Here is a 14,635-nt window from a genome sequence, read left to right as displayed (position 1 = left end):
CAGAATAGGCCTTCAATATTTGCTCCTTTTCCAGCCCAGAATTCCAGCTGCCGGCATTCTCCCTCTTCATGTAAACCTTGTAAAATAAGAGAGAATAGCCATAAGTATTGTGACATAACGTGAAATAACAGCCCATAATGCGATAAATATCGATATGAAAGCATGATGCAAAATGGGCGTATCAAAGCGCAAGGAGGAACCTGGCCCAGTAGCGATGTACAGTCTCCTGGGGCTCTTGCCTAATGCGGGAGAGACGGTTTAAGTCCAGGTGGGTGTTGTTAGCTGAATCCGGATTCTGATCCGATCTAACACCCAGGGGCATGGGAGGTTCCGAGCCTGACAGCTCGGGATCCGGAGTGCCGCCCAATTTCTTCGGCCCAATACCCGATTCTAAGTCCGGGACCTGGGTCATGTCTTCCTTTGAGCAGGTATTCGGCTCAAGAAGTTCAGTGATCCGAACATAATTCGTCCTCAAAGTTGAGTGGCAATCCGCGTGTGGTTCCTCCACTACCGCTATCTCATGGGTGCCCGACGGGGATCTGATGTCCCTTTGGTCGGGTTTAAGCCCGATCCGGTCATAGTCTGTAGCGACTCCCAGAGCGGCGATGCGATCCAAGAGCTCATTAAGGGAGGAGAGCTCCATCAGATCCATCTGTTCGGCGAGTTCCGAACTGACGCGAAGGTTATGCTTGATGGCCCGAGAGGCCATCGTCGGCGCAACCGCCGATGGGGCAGCCATGGTAAAGCCACCAAGTCGGAGAGTTTGGCCTACAGCCAGAGCTCCCCCCGAGGTAATGTTGTCCTTGACGACGAGATGAGCCATCGAGCCTTGCGGTGACGACACAGAGGAACTCTCAATGAAAGCACCAATGTCGGTGTCAAAACCGGTGGATCTCGGGTAGGGGGTCCCGATCTGTGCGTCTAGGCTGATGGTAACAGGAAGCAAGGGACACAATGTTTACCCAGGTTCAGGCCCTCTCGATGGAGGTAAAACCCACTTCCTGCTTGATTAATATTGAAGATATGAGTAGTACAAGAGTAGATCTACCACAAGATCGTAGAGGCTAAACCCTAAGAGCTAGCCTATGATGGTATGATTGTAATTGTGATCGGCCTTCTAAGGATCAACCTCTCCGGTTTATATAGACACCGGAGAGGGCTAGGGTTTACATGGAGTCGGTTACAAGGAAGGAAACACAATATCCGGATCGCCAAGCTTGTCTTCCACGCAAAGGAGAGTCCCATCCGGACACAGGCCGAAGTCTTGAGTCTTATATCTTCACGCTTCAATAGTTCGGACGATGTATATAGTCCGGCTATCCGGATACCCCCTAATCCAGGACTCCCTCAGCCACATCGAAGCTTCCCTGACGTCTACTCCAAGTCTCCTGGATTGCTTCCGTTCCAAAAATAACCTTCCCAAACGTTTCATTCCGTTTGGACTCCGTTTGATATTCCTTTTCGTCGAAACACTGAAATAGGCAAGAAAACAGCAATTTGGGCTGGGCCTCCGGTTAATAGGTTAGTCCCAAAAATAATCTAAAAGTGCTTAGTAAAGCCCATAAACATCCGAAACAGATAATATAATAGCATGAATACTTCATAAATTATAGATATGTTGGAGACGTATCAAGACCCGATGTGGCAGGTGAAGCTCAACCGCCCGGTTGCATATGAGTGGGCACCGCATATGCTAGAGACCCCTATCCCTAGTGCACATCGGATTCAGCCTGAACTCTATAGGGTTACGAAAACTCTCCCCTCTTCCATACGGCTCCCGTTCCACCTGCAAAATAGTATAGAATGCAAAATTGATTTCGAGTTACGATAGAAGCATGATAATCACTTATGCAATGTCGAGTCACCTGCTCAGCTGTGATCGTGTCCAGCTCGCTCTTGTACAACTTGTACATGACCGAGGGATCATCCGTCGTCTCATTTAACACATCCCACTTGTAAGCCAAGTGGGGAGCCGTAGTGGGTCATCTTTGTCGTCCCAATCCTCGTACTTCACGATCTTCGGTCGTCCAACCGGAAAACGCTCCCAGCTCCATACGGAAAGTGCGAGCATACAACCACCAATACCTCCAGATGGCCTACAACAGGCTTTGTCCAACTGCACATAAAAGAGAACATGGTTGAATTAACAGGAAGATCGCATTGATAGTAGCAATGAAGTGAAAAAGAAACAACTTCATACCTGTCTATACAAGTAAGCCAGTGTCGCCGAACCCCAACTCCATTTGCTATCGAAGACAGTCAACGCATTCAGCCACATCCATGGAGTATTCTTGCCTGTTCCATCAGCAAACATAGTCCTGGATATCACGTACCACATGTAGACACCAGCATATGTCTTGACCTCGTCCTCATTAGCTTCCTCAGGGCAAGTACCAAAGTGCCATGTAATCCACGTGAAAGGAGCACCAGCTGCGACTCTTTCCTTCTTCTTGTCTTCTGCTTCTGGTTCCTGAGGCTCCGGAGGAACCATACCGATAAGGGCATGCATCTTCGCGCGCCACCCATCAGAATCGGTGTTCATACATAGAGGATTCCCATCGATAGGAAGGCCGATGATCATAGCAATATCCTGGAGCGTCACGGTCATCTCCCCGGCCCGAAGATGGAAATTGTGTGTCTCCGGCCTCCAACGATCAATAAGCGCGGTGATTGCTGCAGCAATGTTGGGTGGCGTCGACCGGCTGACCAACTGAATGAAAGGGAGAAGTCATGTCTCCCTTACATACGGTGTGTATCACTCATCATAGCGCATCCCCCCAAGGTTGACCCCGTGAGACCGAAGCTTCAGAGGTGCAAGCTCCTACAAACAAACAAATCATAAAATTACATATGGGGCATTTGTGTTTGAAATAAACATGAAATTCATAACACCGGCCACTTTCATTATTATTTGCTACTCCACCGACATAGCGTACGACCGGTGTTGATGGTCCCAGTGATCATCGAGAAGCCGAACCATCCTAAGAATTTCAAAGAAAGCTTTCTTGTCAACAAGATTATATTTTGAATACAAATAAACTAAAGTATGCCTACTATATGCAAAATGCAAAGCATATGTATCCAAAGCATTCTTGTCAATACGAATATAATTTCAACACAAATAAACTAAACTAGGCCTACTTCATGCAAGATTAAATACACATCTCTTTTCCATATAAAATAACATGTCAACCTATGTATTCAAACCATATCTTTTCAATAAAATCAACTAAACTAGGGTTGCAAAATTAGGTACATGCAAGATTCTAATACATGCAACATTCTAATTTAATCAAATCGAACAAGGGTTCCCCAAAATCTTCAAAATAGCATACATTATATAGATAGAAAGAAGAGGATCGGAGGAGGGTGCCTTCTAGAATGGATTGGTGAAGGAATCCATGGACCAAATCATCAGATCTGAAGGATTCGGGAGAAGGGATTGAGAGGGTGAGAGGAGAGGGCCGCCGCCGCCCTTTCTAATCTGTTTCTGTAACTGGTGGTGGGTGGGGGAGGAGAGGGCCGCCGCAGCTGGATAAGTCACAGTGCAGCGCCCGAGCGCTAGGCGCTGCACGTTACATGTGTGGCGCCTAGCTCTGTGACACTGCATTGCTCGGTGCGGGGCCCAGGTCTGCCACGGTGGACAGAGGTGCAACGCCCCAGAGCTAGGCGCTGCACTGTAGGATGTGGCGCCTGCGTGTCGGGCGCCACACAAAAAGGTCAGCGACGTGAAATAGTTTCATGGACAGTTCATTCTGTGATTTGATTTCGTCCTAAGATCAAAATTGTCAAATTTGACGATACAGACTGTAGTCACGTCACCAAGTAAAGAAAATGTGGCCTTACTTGCGGCCATTGGCGCAGCAGCTCGCACTGCTTCCGATGCCCACGGCTCAGTCAGGTGATGATTAAAGAAAGAGAGAAAGATGGATTGCAGTCCACTATTTCCCTTGTTTACTGCCACGCTCAGTCAAGCGATGATTAAAGAAGTAGAGAAAAGATTGATTGCAGTCCACTGTATCGCTGTTGCTGTCAGGTACGGCTGTCTAGTGATGATTAAAGAAAGAGAGAGAAGATGAAAGATGCTGGAGTAGCAAAGAATGACAGCCAAACGGTGCCCACTAGTCCACTGTATATAGTAGACCGCCGACGCTACCCAATAAGTTTAGCCAACTCAGTAAGCCTGGACGGAGCTTAGCTTTGCATCCACAGCATAGATCGAGTTTGCTTGCAAGAGAGCGCACCATGGCCATGGCCATGGCCATGACCACGACCACGCCCTCGCAATCCCATTCCCAGCCGCTGTCAGTAATCCTACTCCTCTTCCTACTCCTTTCAGCGGCGATTCCTCACTTGATCCTGGAGGCTGCTGCTGCTGAACAAGATGAGCAGCAGCCGATCACACTTGCGGATTGCCCCAACAAGTGCGGCAACATGAGCATCCCCTACCCGTTCGGCATGAAGCCTGGCTGCTTCCGCGAGGGTTTCCAGGTCACCTGCAACTACTCCTTCGATCACCCTCGCGCCTACCTTGCCAACAGCGAGCAGCGGACACAACAGTTCTACGACAGCGTGAAGGTAAGCTGTTTTAGTATACTTAGCTAAAACAGAGGTAGGATCGATGGAGCATGCTAGCTACGAATCCTTATATAAGAGTACCATTGGAGCACTAGTAGGAGTAGTTCTTATGGGTTTACTATGTGGTAATTAAATAGTACAGTTTTTACACGGTGCTGTAATTAATTAATGTTACGTCTGGTATTGGATTGCAAATTAATGCAGGTAGAGTGGTACCGTCAAGATTGGGATAGAAATATAACACTGGATAGCACGGCCTTGGAGCTCATCGATATATCAGTTGAAAAGGGTGAGGCGCGCGTATACAGCGCGGTCTCATCTGTGTGCAATTCAAATTCTACCGACTACATATCCAAGTGTCATCAAGTGTGGTTGGGTGAGGAGATGGGCCCGTTCCTCCTGTCGGCGACGCGCAATGTTCTCATCGGCGTCGGCTGGAGAGTCCATCCTATGATCAATAGCAACCGGTGGTTATTGCCTAACGTGTCAAATGACTTTACTATCTCCTGCCTTTCTGAAGTCAGAGGCTTGCCGGAGTTCCTCAAGTTCGCGACCAACGGATCGTGCTCGGGGCAGGGTTGCTGTCAGGCCACCTTCCCGGAACCGGTTCCGCTCGGCCAGTTTGCAATGTGGTTCAAATTTGAGACGAAAAATACCATGGTTGAGACCAATCCGTGCTCTTACGCCATGGTGGTGGAGAAGTCATGGTACAACTTCTCCACACCGGACATGTACGGCTATGAGGTGCTACTCGAGAGATTCCCGAGGGGCGTCCCCTTGGTGATCGATTTTGCCATCCGGAACGGTTCATGTCCGGCGAAAGGCAAGCAGCCACCTCCGGACTACGCCTGCAGCGGCAACAGCTCCTGTGCCAACGCAACCAGTGGCCATGGCTATGTCTGCAAGTGCTGGGACCATTACGAGGGCAACCCTTACATCACCAATGGATGCCAAGGTACACATTAATTAATTAATTAATTAAAGTTTTCTAATTTTCATATCCAGACTCTCCCTTTTAATTACTATTTTCAGACATCGACGAGTGCAAGCTCCGCGATTCTTATCCTTGCTCCAGTGATGGGGTCTGCAAGAACAAGTTGGGGGGCTATGACTGTCCATGTAAGCCCGGAATGAAAGGCGACGGCAAAACCGGAAACTGCACGGATAAAGTCCCCCTAGCAGAACGGGTGATTTTGGGTAAGCATGCACCACATAGATTAATTACAGCCATGCATCTCCTGTTGTTGTCTGATACTGCACGATCTCGATCTAGCTTTTAATTCATCTGTTTTTAGTTCATACATAATTGTTTTGTTATCTACTTAATATTGCTTAATCAAGATGTGTCCCGTTAGCCATTTTACCTAGTATAACACGCGCTACTACAAGAGACTGCCACTACTATTTTTAATTCAATACGCGCTACTACAAAAAAAAAATACTGGACGTCACAATCACACGCGAGACCATTTTTGTTACTGTTCATGCTCAGAGCCCTATGTTTTTTTTTTAATAAAAGGGATGCCTTCCCCATTTTCATTAACGAAAATAGTATCCAAGCTACAACCAGAACACGCCACCACCGCTCGAGCACCACCCCCCATCCTGGGAGGGTAAGCAGAAAGGAAACGAAGAAAACACGGAACTGGACCTAAAAGAGCCAACTAGCTCAGCTCATAGCGAGCAACACCCACCAAGCAAACACTACAAAGTTTACATCAGCCGAATTTGCTACTCCCTCCGTTCCGAATTACTTGTCGCACATATGGATGTATCTATATGTATTTTAGTTCTACATACGTCCATTTCAGCGACGAGTAATTTGGAACGGAGGGAGTACTTATTACAGACCCAAAACATCCCTAAGCAGAAATCAACTGGCAACTCCAAGACTTCCAGCAAAGCCAAGAAGTAGCAGAACCGCATGTTCATCCCCCTTCTAGCCTTGGAAACCACGACGCCCAGCTTCGCCTAGCTCGAAATATCTTAGTGATGACTCGCTCCATAAGTTTTGCGCAGCGTTGTAGCCCCAGAGTTGCATCCTTCGACCCCTGCAATACACTCCAGTCATTAATCCAGTAGGAAACTTTGAATAAAACTGCACCTGGGTTCAGAAGGCCACTTTTTTTTGAAAGCAAGTGATATTGCGTGCCTTCCAAATGATCCAGATGACAACAGCGACACCCATGGAAAATAGTTTCTTTTTCGTAGGGCCCCATTCTTTTAGCCTAACATTGAAGCAAGTATTGGTGTCATAGAAATCACAACGTATTCCTAAGCTACAACTCACTATATTCCAAATATATCTGGCCAAGGGACACTGGAAAAAGAGATGGTCAATTGATTCATTTTTCCCACAAGAAAGGCATCCGGCTTCACATTTCCCCCCTCAATGAAGGAGCGCATCTCTCGTCGGAATACTCTGTCTGAGAACCAACCAGAGGAACCGTATATGATATGACGAATATCACACATGATTGTTTTCTTTTTTACAGGGAATCACACATGATTCTTGACTCAAAACGAGTTGTGCTTCAGTACACCCCTTTAAAAAAATTATCGACCTTGATGCATATCAAATTATCAATGGTGAGGATTTGAAGTTGCCTCTTAAGTGAAAAAGGGCATTGTCTAACCCCGCAGAAAAAAAGGCATTGTCTAGCTTGAGATCTACTCTCTCCATTCCTGTTTAGATGGCATAAAATTTGCTCCCCTAAAATCTAAATTACGTGGCGCATTTACTAAATACGGGGTGATTTTCCCGTTTTACCCCTCTTGTCATAAACCCCTCTAACCCCTCATACTACAGCGGCATTAACTCCTCAACCACCTCTCCCCAAATCTCGTGTGCACGATACCCCTTCCCTTCCCGTACTCATTCCTCTTGTCCTTTGAGAAAAATATTGTCATCGTACTCGAGAGTTGGCCCCGGGGTGGCACGCGGATGGGCTCTTGTCGTCATACCCCTTGTTGGCCATGAGGTAACAGGTGTGTGCATGCTCGTCACCGTCACAGGTAATATCTGTCCATCACTCCTCCGTCGACTTAGCGTACTCTAATGTCTCGAACTCGTGTTGCGTTTACTGTGAGTAAGAGGAATCACCACGTTGCAAAATATGCATTGATAAAGAGAGGGTGTATCATATAATTTATTGTGTTGATTTGGGCCAAAGCTGAGACTCTCTCAATATATGTGTATGCAATTTGTGATGTCGAATTGATGCCTGGGATAGACTTTGGTAGATTGAAAGGTAGATCAGGAAGTTTAAACTAAAAATTGGGATTTAACCATGCATAATTTCGTGATAACACCAACATGAAAGTTGTAGGTATCGTCGGGTGCTTTCCAACAACACCGATTTTGCTCAATTCGAATTGGCAGTGTAAAATATATTGCCAAAATATGGGGATTTCTTGTGATTTCTAATAGTGCGGCCAAAAATGTCCAAAAATGGCCGAAATAGCTACCGTGGCAGGAATACGATATAATTTTAAATTTTACTTTATATATTCTCGAAACTGCTACTCCCTACTAAGCCTGACCAGCGATTCACATGTGTAAGCTGAGTTGATTCCCTTGCTTTCGAAGCCAACACATGTGTTGCACTGATTGACATGTGTTGACTCCGAAAGCAAGGGAATCAGCTCGCTCACACATGTGCACCTATACATTGATAAATTGTAAAAAAATAGTACCGTTTGAATGGGAATAATCAGATTTATTTTTTTATCAGTAGACAACTCATCTTTATGGTCACCAATAGCTGGACCTCATGTGTCCAATAGTGTCAGTTAATTATTTTGCTAACCGTCACTCCACATGGGGACTCTCTGTAAATCCCTATGTACCTTTGGATGGTGGATATTTGGGGGATAGCTACAAAGGGAAATAGCCTGCTACCCACAGGGATAGTTGTCTGGTGAAAAATTCAAAGTAAATTATCAAAAAAAAATCTTTTTATATTTTCTTTTGCAGACAGATTAATTATTGGAAATTAAGTGATAGTTAATCATTTTATTTCTTGTCCATGTAGGTGGAATAGGTGGTATTTTTTTCATGGCAGTCCTATCATTCCTTATTCTTCTTCGCAAAGAGAAAAGGAAAACAAGAGAGTTTTATGAGAAAAATGGTGGGCGTACATTAGAGGAAGCAAAATTCATAAAACTTTTCAAAAAGGAGAAGCTCAAGCCAATTTTGAAGAGCAGCAATTTTATTGGAAAAGGTGGCTTCGGTGAAGTTTACAAGGGCATTCTTGATAATGAACAAGTCGCTGTGAAGAAGCCGATTAGTGGTAGTGTGCTAGAGAATGAACAATTTGCAAATGAAGTCATCATTCAATCTCAAGTCATCCACAAGAACATCGTTAGGCTCATAGGTTGTTGCCTAGAAGTTGATCTCCCAATTCTAGTCTATGAGTTCCTCTGCAATGGTAGCCTCGATGACATTCTTCACGGAAACAACAAGGTGCCTCTCAACTTGGGTGTACGTTTAAGTATTGCTGCAGAATCAGCAGATGGTCTGGTTTATATGCACTCAAAAACCAATACCAAGATCCTACATGGTGATGTTAAACCAGCAAATATACTCTTGGATGATAAGTTTGTGCCAAAGATCTCAGACTTTGGCATATCAAGGTTGATTGCGAGAGACAAACAGCACACGGGATCTATCATTGGTGACATGAGTTATGTGGATCCAGTATATCTACAAACAGGCCTACTAACCGAAAAAAGTGATGTCTACAGTTTTGGAGTTGTCATCTTAGAACTTATTAGTAGGAAGAAAGCCACACATTCCGACAGCAGTAGCTTAGTAAACAATTTCCTTGAAGCTTACAAAAAAGAGAAGGAAGCAACTCAGTTGTTTGACAAGGAAATTGCAGTAACCGAAGATTTGGAGATTCTTGGTAGTTTGGCAGGGATCGCTGTGGAATGTCTTAACCTTGATGTGGATCAAAGACCATGGATGACAGACGTAGCAGAGCGTCTTCTCAAAATGGATCGATCCCGTAAGTCGCAATTTGCCCTGCATAATCCAGTTTGAACATGTGTATATTATGTCCTGTCGAATAAGATAGGCAACTATGGATGGGGCAACGTCTATCTTACATTGTTGTTCCTTCAAGTAGAAGCAGGCGACGTCTCCCTTGGTTCCAAGAAAATTTGTAACATAACTCCTTGAGTAACAGCGTGTTTTAAGTTACCTAATGTATGCGATTTAATTAAATTCCTCTGTCATATTCCTGAAGAATGGTCATTATTTAGTACATAGTGCATGCACCTACATTATGGCTAGTAAAAAAAATATTAGTTGATGTATTTTACCAACAAGAAACTAGTATTAGTACATTAAACAATTCTCCGTCATGTAAATATATGCATGCATCAAAATAAGCAACTGAATACATCCCGTACATCGACTGCATCCTAACTTCCTGGTGTAGATGGTCTCGAGTGAACCAGCCTGACTGTAAACATCCTGGAACACTTCTCGGGTGCACTTAGCAAGGAGATCAAAAAGGACTCTCTCCCATGCCACTCCCCACAGCGGAACGGGAGAAACCCTAAATCGCAGCCGCCGCCACCCTCCAACCCTAAATCGCAGCCGCCGCCGCCCTCCAACCCTGGAGCGAGGACTGCGCGTCACCCAGCATGCTGTGTGGTAAATAGGAGGTCCCGATGGCATACTCCTGCTTTTGCTTTCCTTCATCTTCTTGCTGTCTTGATGCTATTTAGGGTTCTAAACTGAAGTTTGTGAAAATACTTCGAATATTGATTTGTCTACACTATTTGTAAATAAACGCAATATATTGGCAATAACGGAGCAACACACCAGTACGAATGTCATCGCTCTTTCCCATACTCGGTGCTGTGGTCGCTTGGTAGTTTTCCTGAAGGGATCATTTTTGGTAAGAGACCAGTTCAAGAATCACCAGGTGCCGTGTTGCCGACGATGATTATGCCGTGTAGGAAACAGTACTGGCAGTCGAAGGTCGCCCAACCTGGAGTCCATGACGATCAATGGCAGTGTCATCACAGTAGCTGCCCTTCAAGGGGAAGGGAAACCCTTGAAAGTTGAAATCAGTCCGCCAGTGAGAATCAGGTTGGTTTCTTGGTAATAGAGGAGCAATGCTCTAAATAAACCCATCTAAATTACTAAATGGACAATCCAACTGTTGTTACATTCTCAAAAAAATTAAGCTACAATCCTCTAGCGATCATGCATGATTTATGAAGCTCTTTAACGATTATGTATCGTACTTAAAGAAACACCATCCAACTATTGCTTACAACTACTCCCTCCGTTCCAAAATAGATGACCCAACTTTGTACTAACTTTAGTACAAAGTTAGCATAAAGTTGGGTCATCTATTTTATAACGGAGGGAGTACTTCACAAGTCAATCAGCTTGTTGTCTCTGCTTGATTGCTGTCTTTGGTGTTTCTCTTCCGCTTCCTAACCCTCTTTCTCTTCGCCTCGCCATCGCCCTTCGGGCCCTGAAGGAAACAAGTTCTCATCGGTGCTTGTTGCCATGAGATACAGTGTGCAAGTGATTCACATGCTAAGTACCAATCTATGATTTAAGATTGCAATGGATGGCAGCACAGTGAACATAGACATGGGAGAGGATCCCCGCTCCTGTGAGCTCGGGTAGGGTTCCTCCCCGCTTCCCCCCCCCACCCCCCACCCCCCGCCGCCGGCCGCCCTCCCCTCCCACCGCTGCAGGCCGCCGGCGCGCGCGCCCGTCCCCCCCCCCCCCCCCCCGCGTTCCGGTCTGCTCACTCGGTCCCCCGCGGGCGACGGGCCGACCCCCTGCCGCTCCCTCTCCTCCGGGCCTCCTCCCCGTCCCTCCCCCCCCCCCCCCCCCGCCGGCTTGGTCCGCCAGGCCCTGCCCACGCGGTGCTGGCGGCGGCGGGCCATTTCTTCCCCGCTGGCGGCGGCGGGTCATGAGGGCCTCCCGATGGCAGTGGTATAGCTCGGCCGGCTGTGGTGTCGCTCGGCGGTGGGCTTCGGGACCTTGGTGCGGCGGCGCAGCTGTTGGTCGCGGTGCGGCGTAGCGGTGTTGGTGGCCGGCGGCGCCCGCGCGGCCCAGATCTGGGCCCTTTCAGGCTCCATCTGGGCTAGGGTGGGCCGACGACTCGGTGCGTGGCGACGCCGCTCCCTGGTTGGTGGCGGGGAGGCGGTGGTTTGCTGGCGGTAGTGGCTTCATCGGCCGGCGAGCTGCAGCTTGACAGGAGGGGTTGTCCGGACCCTTTTGGGTCCGGCCGGGCCTCGGCGCCTTGTGAAGGAAATATGCCCTAGAGGTAATAATAAAGTTATTATTTATTTCCTTATTTCATGATAAATGTTTGTTATTCATGCTAGAATTGTATTAACCGGAAACATGATACATGTGTGAATACATAAACAAACATAACGTCACTAGTATGCCTCTACTTGACTAGCTCATTAATCAAAGATGGTTACGTTTCCTAACCATAGACATGTGTTGTCATTTGATTAATGGGATCACATCATTAGGAGAATGATGTGATTGACATGACCCATTCCGTTAGCCTAGCACTTGATCGTTTAGTATATTGCTATTGCTTTCTTCATGACTTATACATGTTCCTGTAACTATGAGATTATGCAACTCCCGTTTAGCGGAGGAACACTTTGGGTGCTACCAAACGTCACAATGTAACTGGGTGATTATAAAGGAGTACTACAGGTGTCTCCAAAGGTACATGTTGGGTTGGCATATTTCGAGATTAGGTTTTGTCACTCTGATTGTCGGAGAGGTATCTCTGGGCCCTCTCGGTAATGCACATCACTATAAGCCTTGCAAGCAATGTGACTAATGAGTTAGTTGCGGGATGATGCATTACATAACGAGTAAAGAGACTTGCCGGTAACAAGATTGAACTAGGTATTGGATACCGACGATCGAATCTCGGGCAAGTAATATACCGATGACAAAGGGAACAACGTATGTTGTTATGCGGTTTGACCGATAAAGATCTTCGTATAATATGTAGGAGCCAATATGGGCATCCAGGCTCCGCTATTGGTTATTGACCGAGAATAGTTCTAAGTCATGTCTACATAGTTCTCGAACCCGTAGGGTCCGCACGCTTAACGTTACGATGACAGTTTTATTATGAGTTTATAAGTTTTGATGTACCGAAGTTTTTTCGGAGTCCCGGATGTGATCACGGACATGACGAGGAGTCTCGAAATGGTCGAGACATAAATATTGATATATTGGAAGCCTATGTTTGGACATCGGAAGTGTTCCGGGTGAAATCGGCATTTTACCGGAGTACCGGGAGGTTACCGGAACCCCCCCGGTGACCTAATGGGCCTTAGTGGGCCTAGTGGAGGAAGAGGAGAAGGGGCCAAGGGGCAGCCGCGCGCCCCTCCCCCCCCCCCAAGTCCGAATAGTACAAGGAGGGGGGGCGGCGCCCCCCCTTTCCTTTCCCCCCTCTCCTCCTTCCCCCCAAGTCCTAGTCCAACTAGGGAAGGGGGGAGTCCTACTCGCGTTGGGAGTAGGACTCCTCCGGCGCGCCTCCTCCTAGGGCCGGCCGCACCGCCCCCCCTTGCTCCTTTATATACGGGGGCAAGGGGGCACCCTAGAAACACACAAGTTGATCTACGGATCGTTCCTTAGCCGTGTGCGGTGCCCCCCTCCACCATATTCCACCTCGGTCATATCGTAGCGGTGCTTAGGCGAAGCCCTGCGTCGGTAGTACATCAAGATCGTCACCACGCCATTGTGCTGACGGAACTCATCCCCGACACTTTGCTGGATCGGAGTCCGGGGATTGTCATCGAGCTGAACGTGTGCTCAACTCGGAGGTGCCGTACGTTCGGTACTTGGATCGGTTGGATCGTGAAGACGTACGACTACATCAACCGCGTTGTCATAACGCTTCCGCTTATGGTCTACGAGGGTACGTGGACATCACTCTCCCCTCTCGTTGCTATGCATCACCATAATCTTGCGTGTGCGTAGGAATTTTTTTGAAATTACTACGTTCCCCAACAGTGGCATCCGAGCCTAGGTTTTATGCGTTGATGTTATATGCATGAGTAGAACACAAGTGAGTTGTGGGCAATACAAGTCATATTGCTTACCAGCATGTCATACTTTGGTTCGGCGGTATTGTTGGATGAAGCGGCCCGGACCGACATTACGCGTACGCTTACGCGAGACTGGTTCTACCGACGTGCTTTGCACACAAGTGGCTGGCGGGTGTCAGTTTCTCCAACTTTAGTTGAACCGAGTGTGGCTACGCCCGGTCCTTGAGAAGGTTAAAACAGCACTAACTTGACGAACTATCGTTGTGGTTTTGATGCGTAGGTAAGAACGGTTCTTGCTCAGCCCGTAGCAGCCACATAAAACTTGCAACAACAAAGTAGAGGACGTCTAACTTGTTTTTGCAGGGCATGTTGTGATGTGATATGGTCAAGACGTGATGAGATATAAGTCGTTGTATGAGATGATCATGTTTTGTTGAAGTTATTGGCAACTGGCAGAAGCCTTATGGTGGTCTCTTTATTGCATAAGATGCAAGCGCCAAATAATTGCTTTACTTTATCGCTATGCGATAGCAATAGTTGCAAGAGCAATAGTTGGTGAGACAACCATGTGACGACACATTGATATAGATCAAGATGATGGAGATCATGGTGTCGTGCTGGTGACGATAGAGATCATACTTTGGAGATGGGGATCAAAGGCGCAAGATGATCATGGCCATATCATGTCACATATTTTGATTGCATATGATGTTTATCTTTTATACATCTTATTTTGCTTTGATTGACGGTAGCATTTTAAGATGATCTCTCACTAATTATCAAGAAGTGTTCTCCCTGAGTATGCACCGTTGCCAAAGTTCTTCGTGCCCAGACACCACGTGATGATCGGGTGTGATAAGCTCTACGTCCATCTACAAGGGGGCAAGCCAGTTTTGCACACGCGGAATACTCAGGTTAAACTTGACGAGCCTAGCATATGCAGATATGGCCTCGGAACACGGAAACCGAAAGGTCGAACGTGAATCATATA

The 14,635-nt window shown here is 46.8% G+C and overlaps 1 protein-coding gene across 1 annotated transcript; it reads left to right on the top strand.

Annotated features, from left to right (window-relative positions):
- Positions 1-4,123: 4,123 nt before the first annotated feature.
- LOC147967083 (wall-associated receptor kinase 4-like) lies at positions 4,124-9,827 on the top strand. Its single transcript, XM_087529250.1, has 4 exons — positions 4,124-4,578; positions 4,783-5,533; positions 5,611-5,775; positions 8,613-9,827. Exons 1-4 carry the CDS (start codon positions 4,246-4,248, stop codon positions 9,620-9,622), a joined length of 2,259 nt encoding a protein of 752 aa, XP_087385376.1. The 5' UTR covers positions 4,124-4,245; the 3' UTR covers positions 9,623-9,827.
- The last annotated feature ends 4,808 nt before the right edge of the window (positions 9,828-14,635 follow it).

Source organism: Triticum urartu, chromosome 6A, assembly GCF_056163025.1.
Source record: "Triticum urartu cultivar PI428250 chromosome 6A, HENAU_Tu73, whole genome shotgun sequence".
Lineage (NCBI taxonomy): Eukaryota > Viridiplantae > Streptophyta > Magnoliopsida > Poales > Poaceae > Triticum > Triticum urartu.
The sequence above is the reverse complement of the archived record's forward strand: the minus strand, read 5'-3'. Positions and strand labels throughout refer to the sequence as shown.

Coding starts and splice junctions, on each gene's coding strand:
- LOC147967083 (XM_087529250.1), top strand. CDS start 4,246: ATGGCCATGGCCATGGCCATGACCACGACCACGCCCTCGCAATCCCAT. Junction 5,534..5,610: donor CATCACCAATGGATGCCAAG/GTACACATTAAT, acceptor TACTATTTTCAG/ACATCGACGAGTGCAAGCTC. Junction 5,776..8,612: donor AGCAGAACGGGTGATTTTGG/GTAAGCATGCAC, acceptor TTGTCCATGTAG/GTGGAATAGGTGGTATTTTT.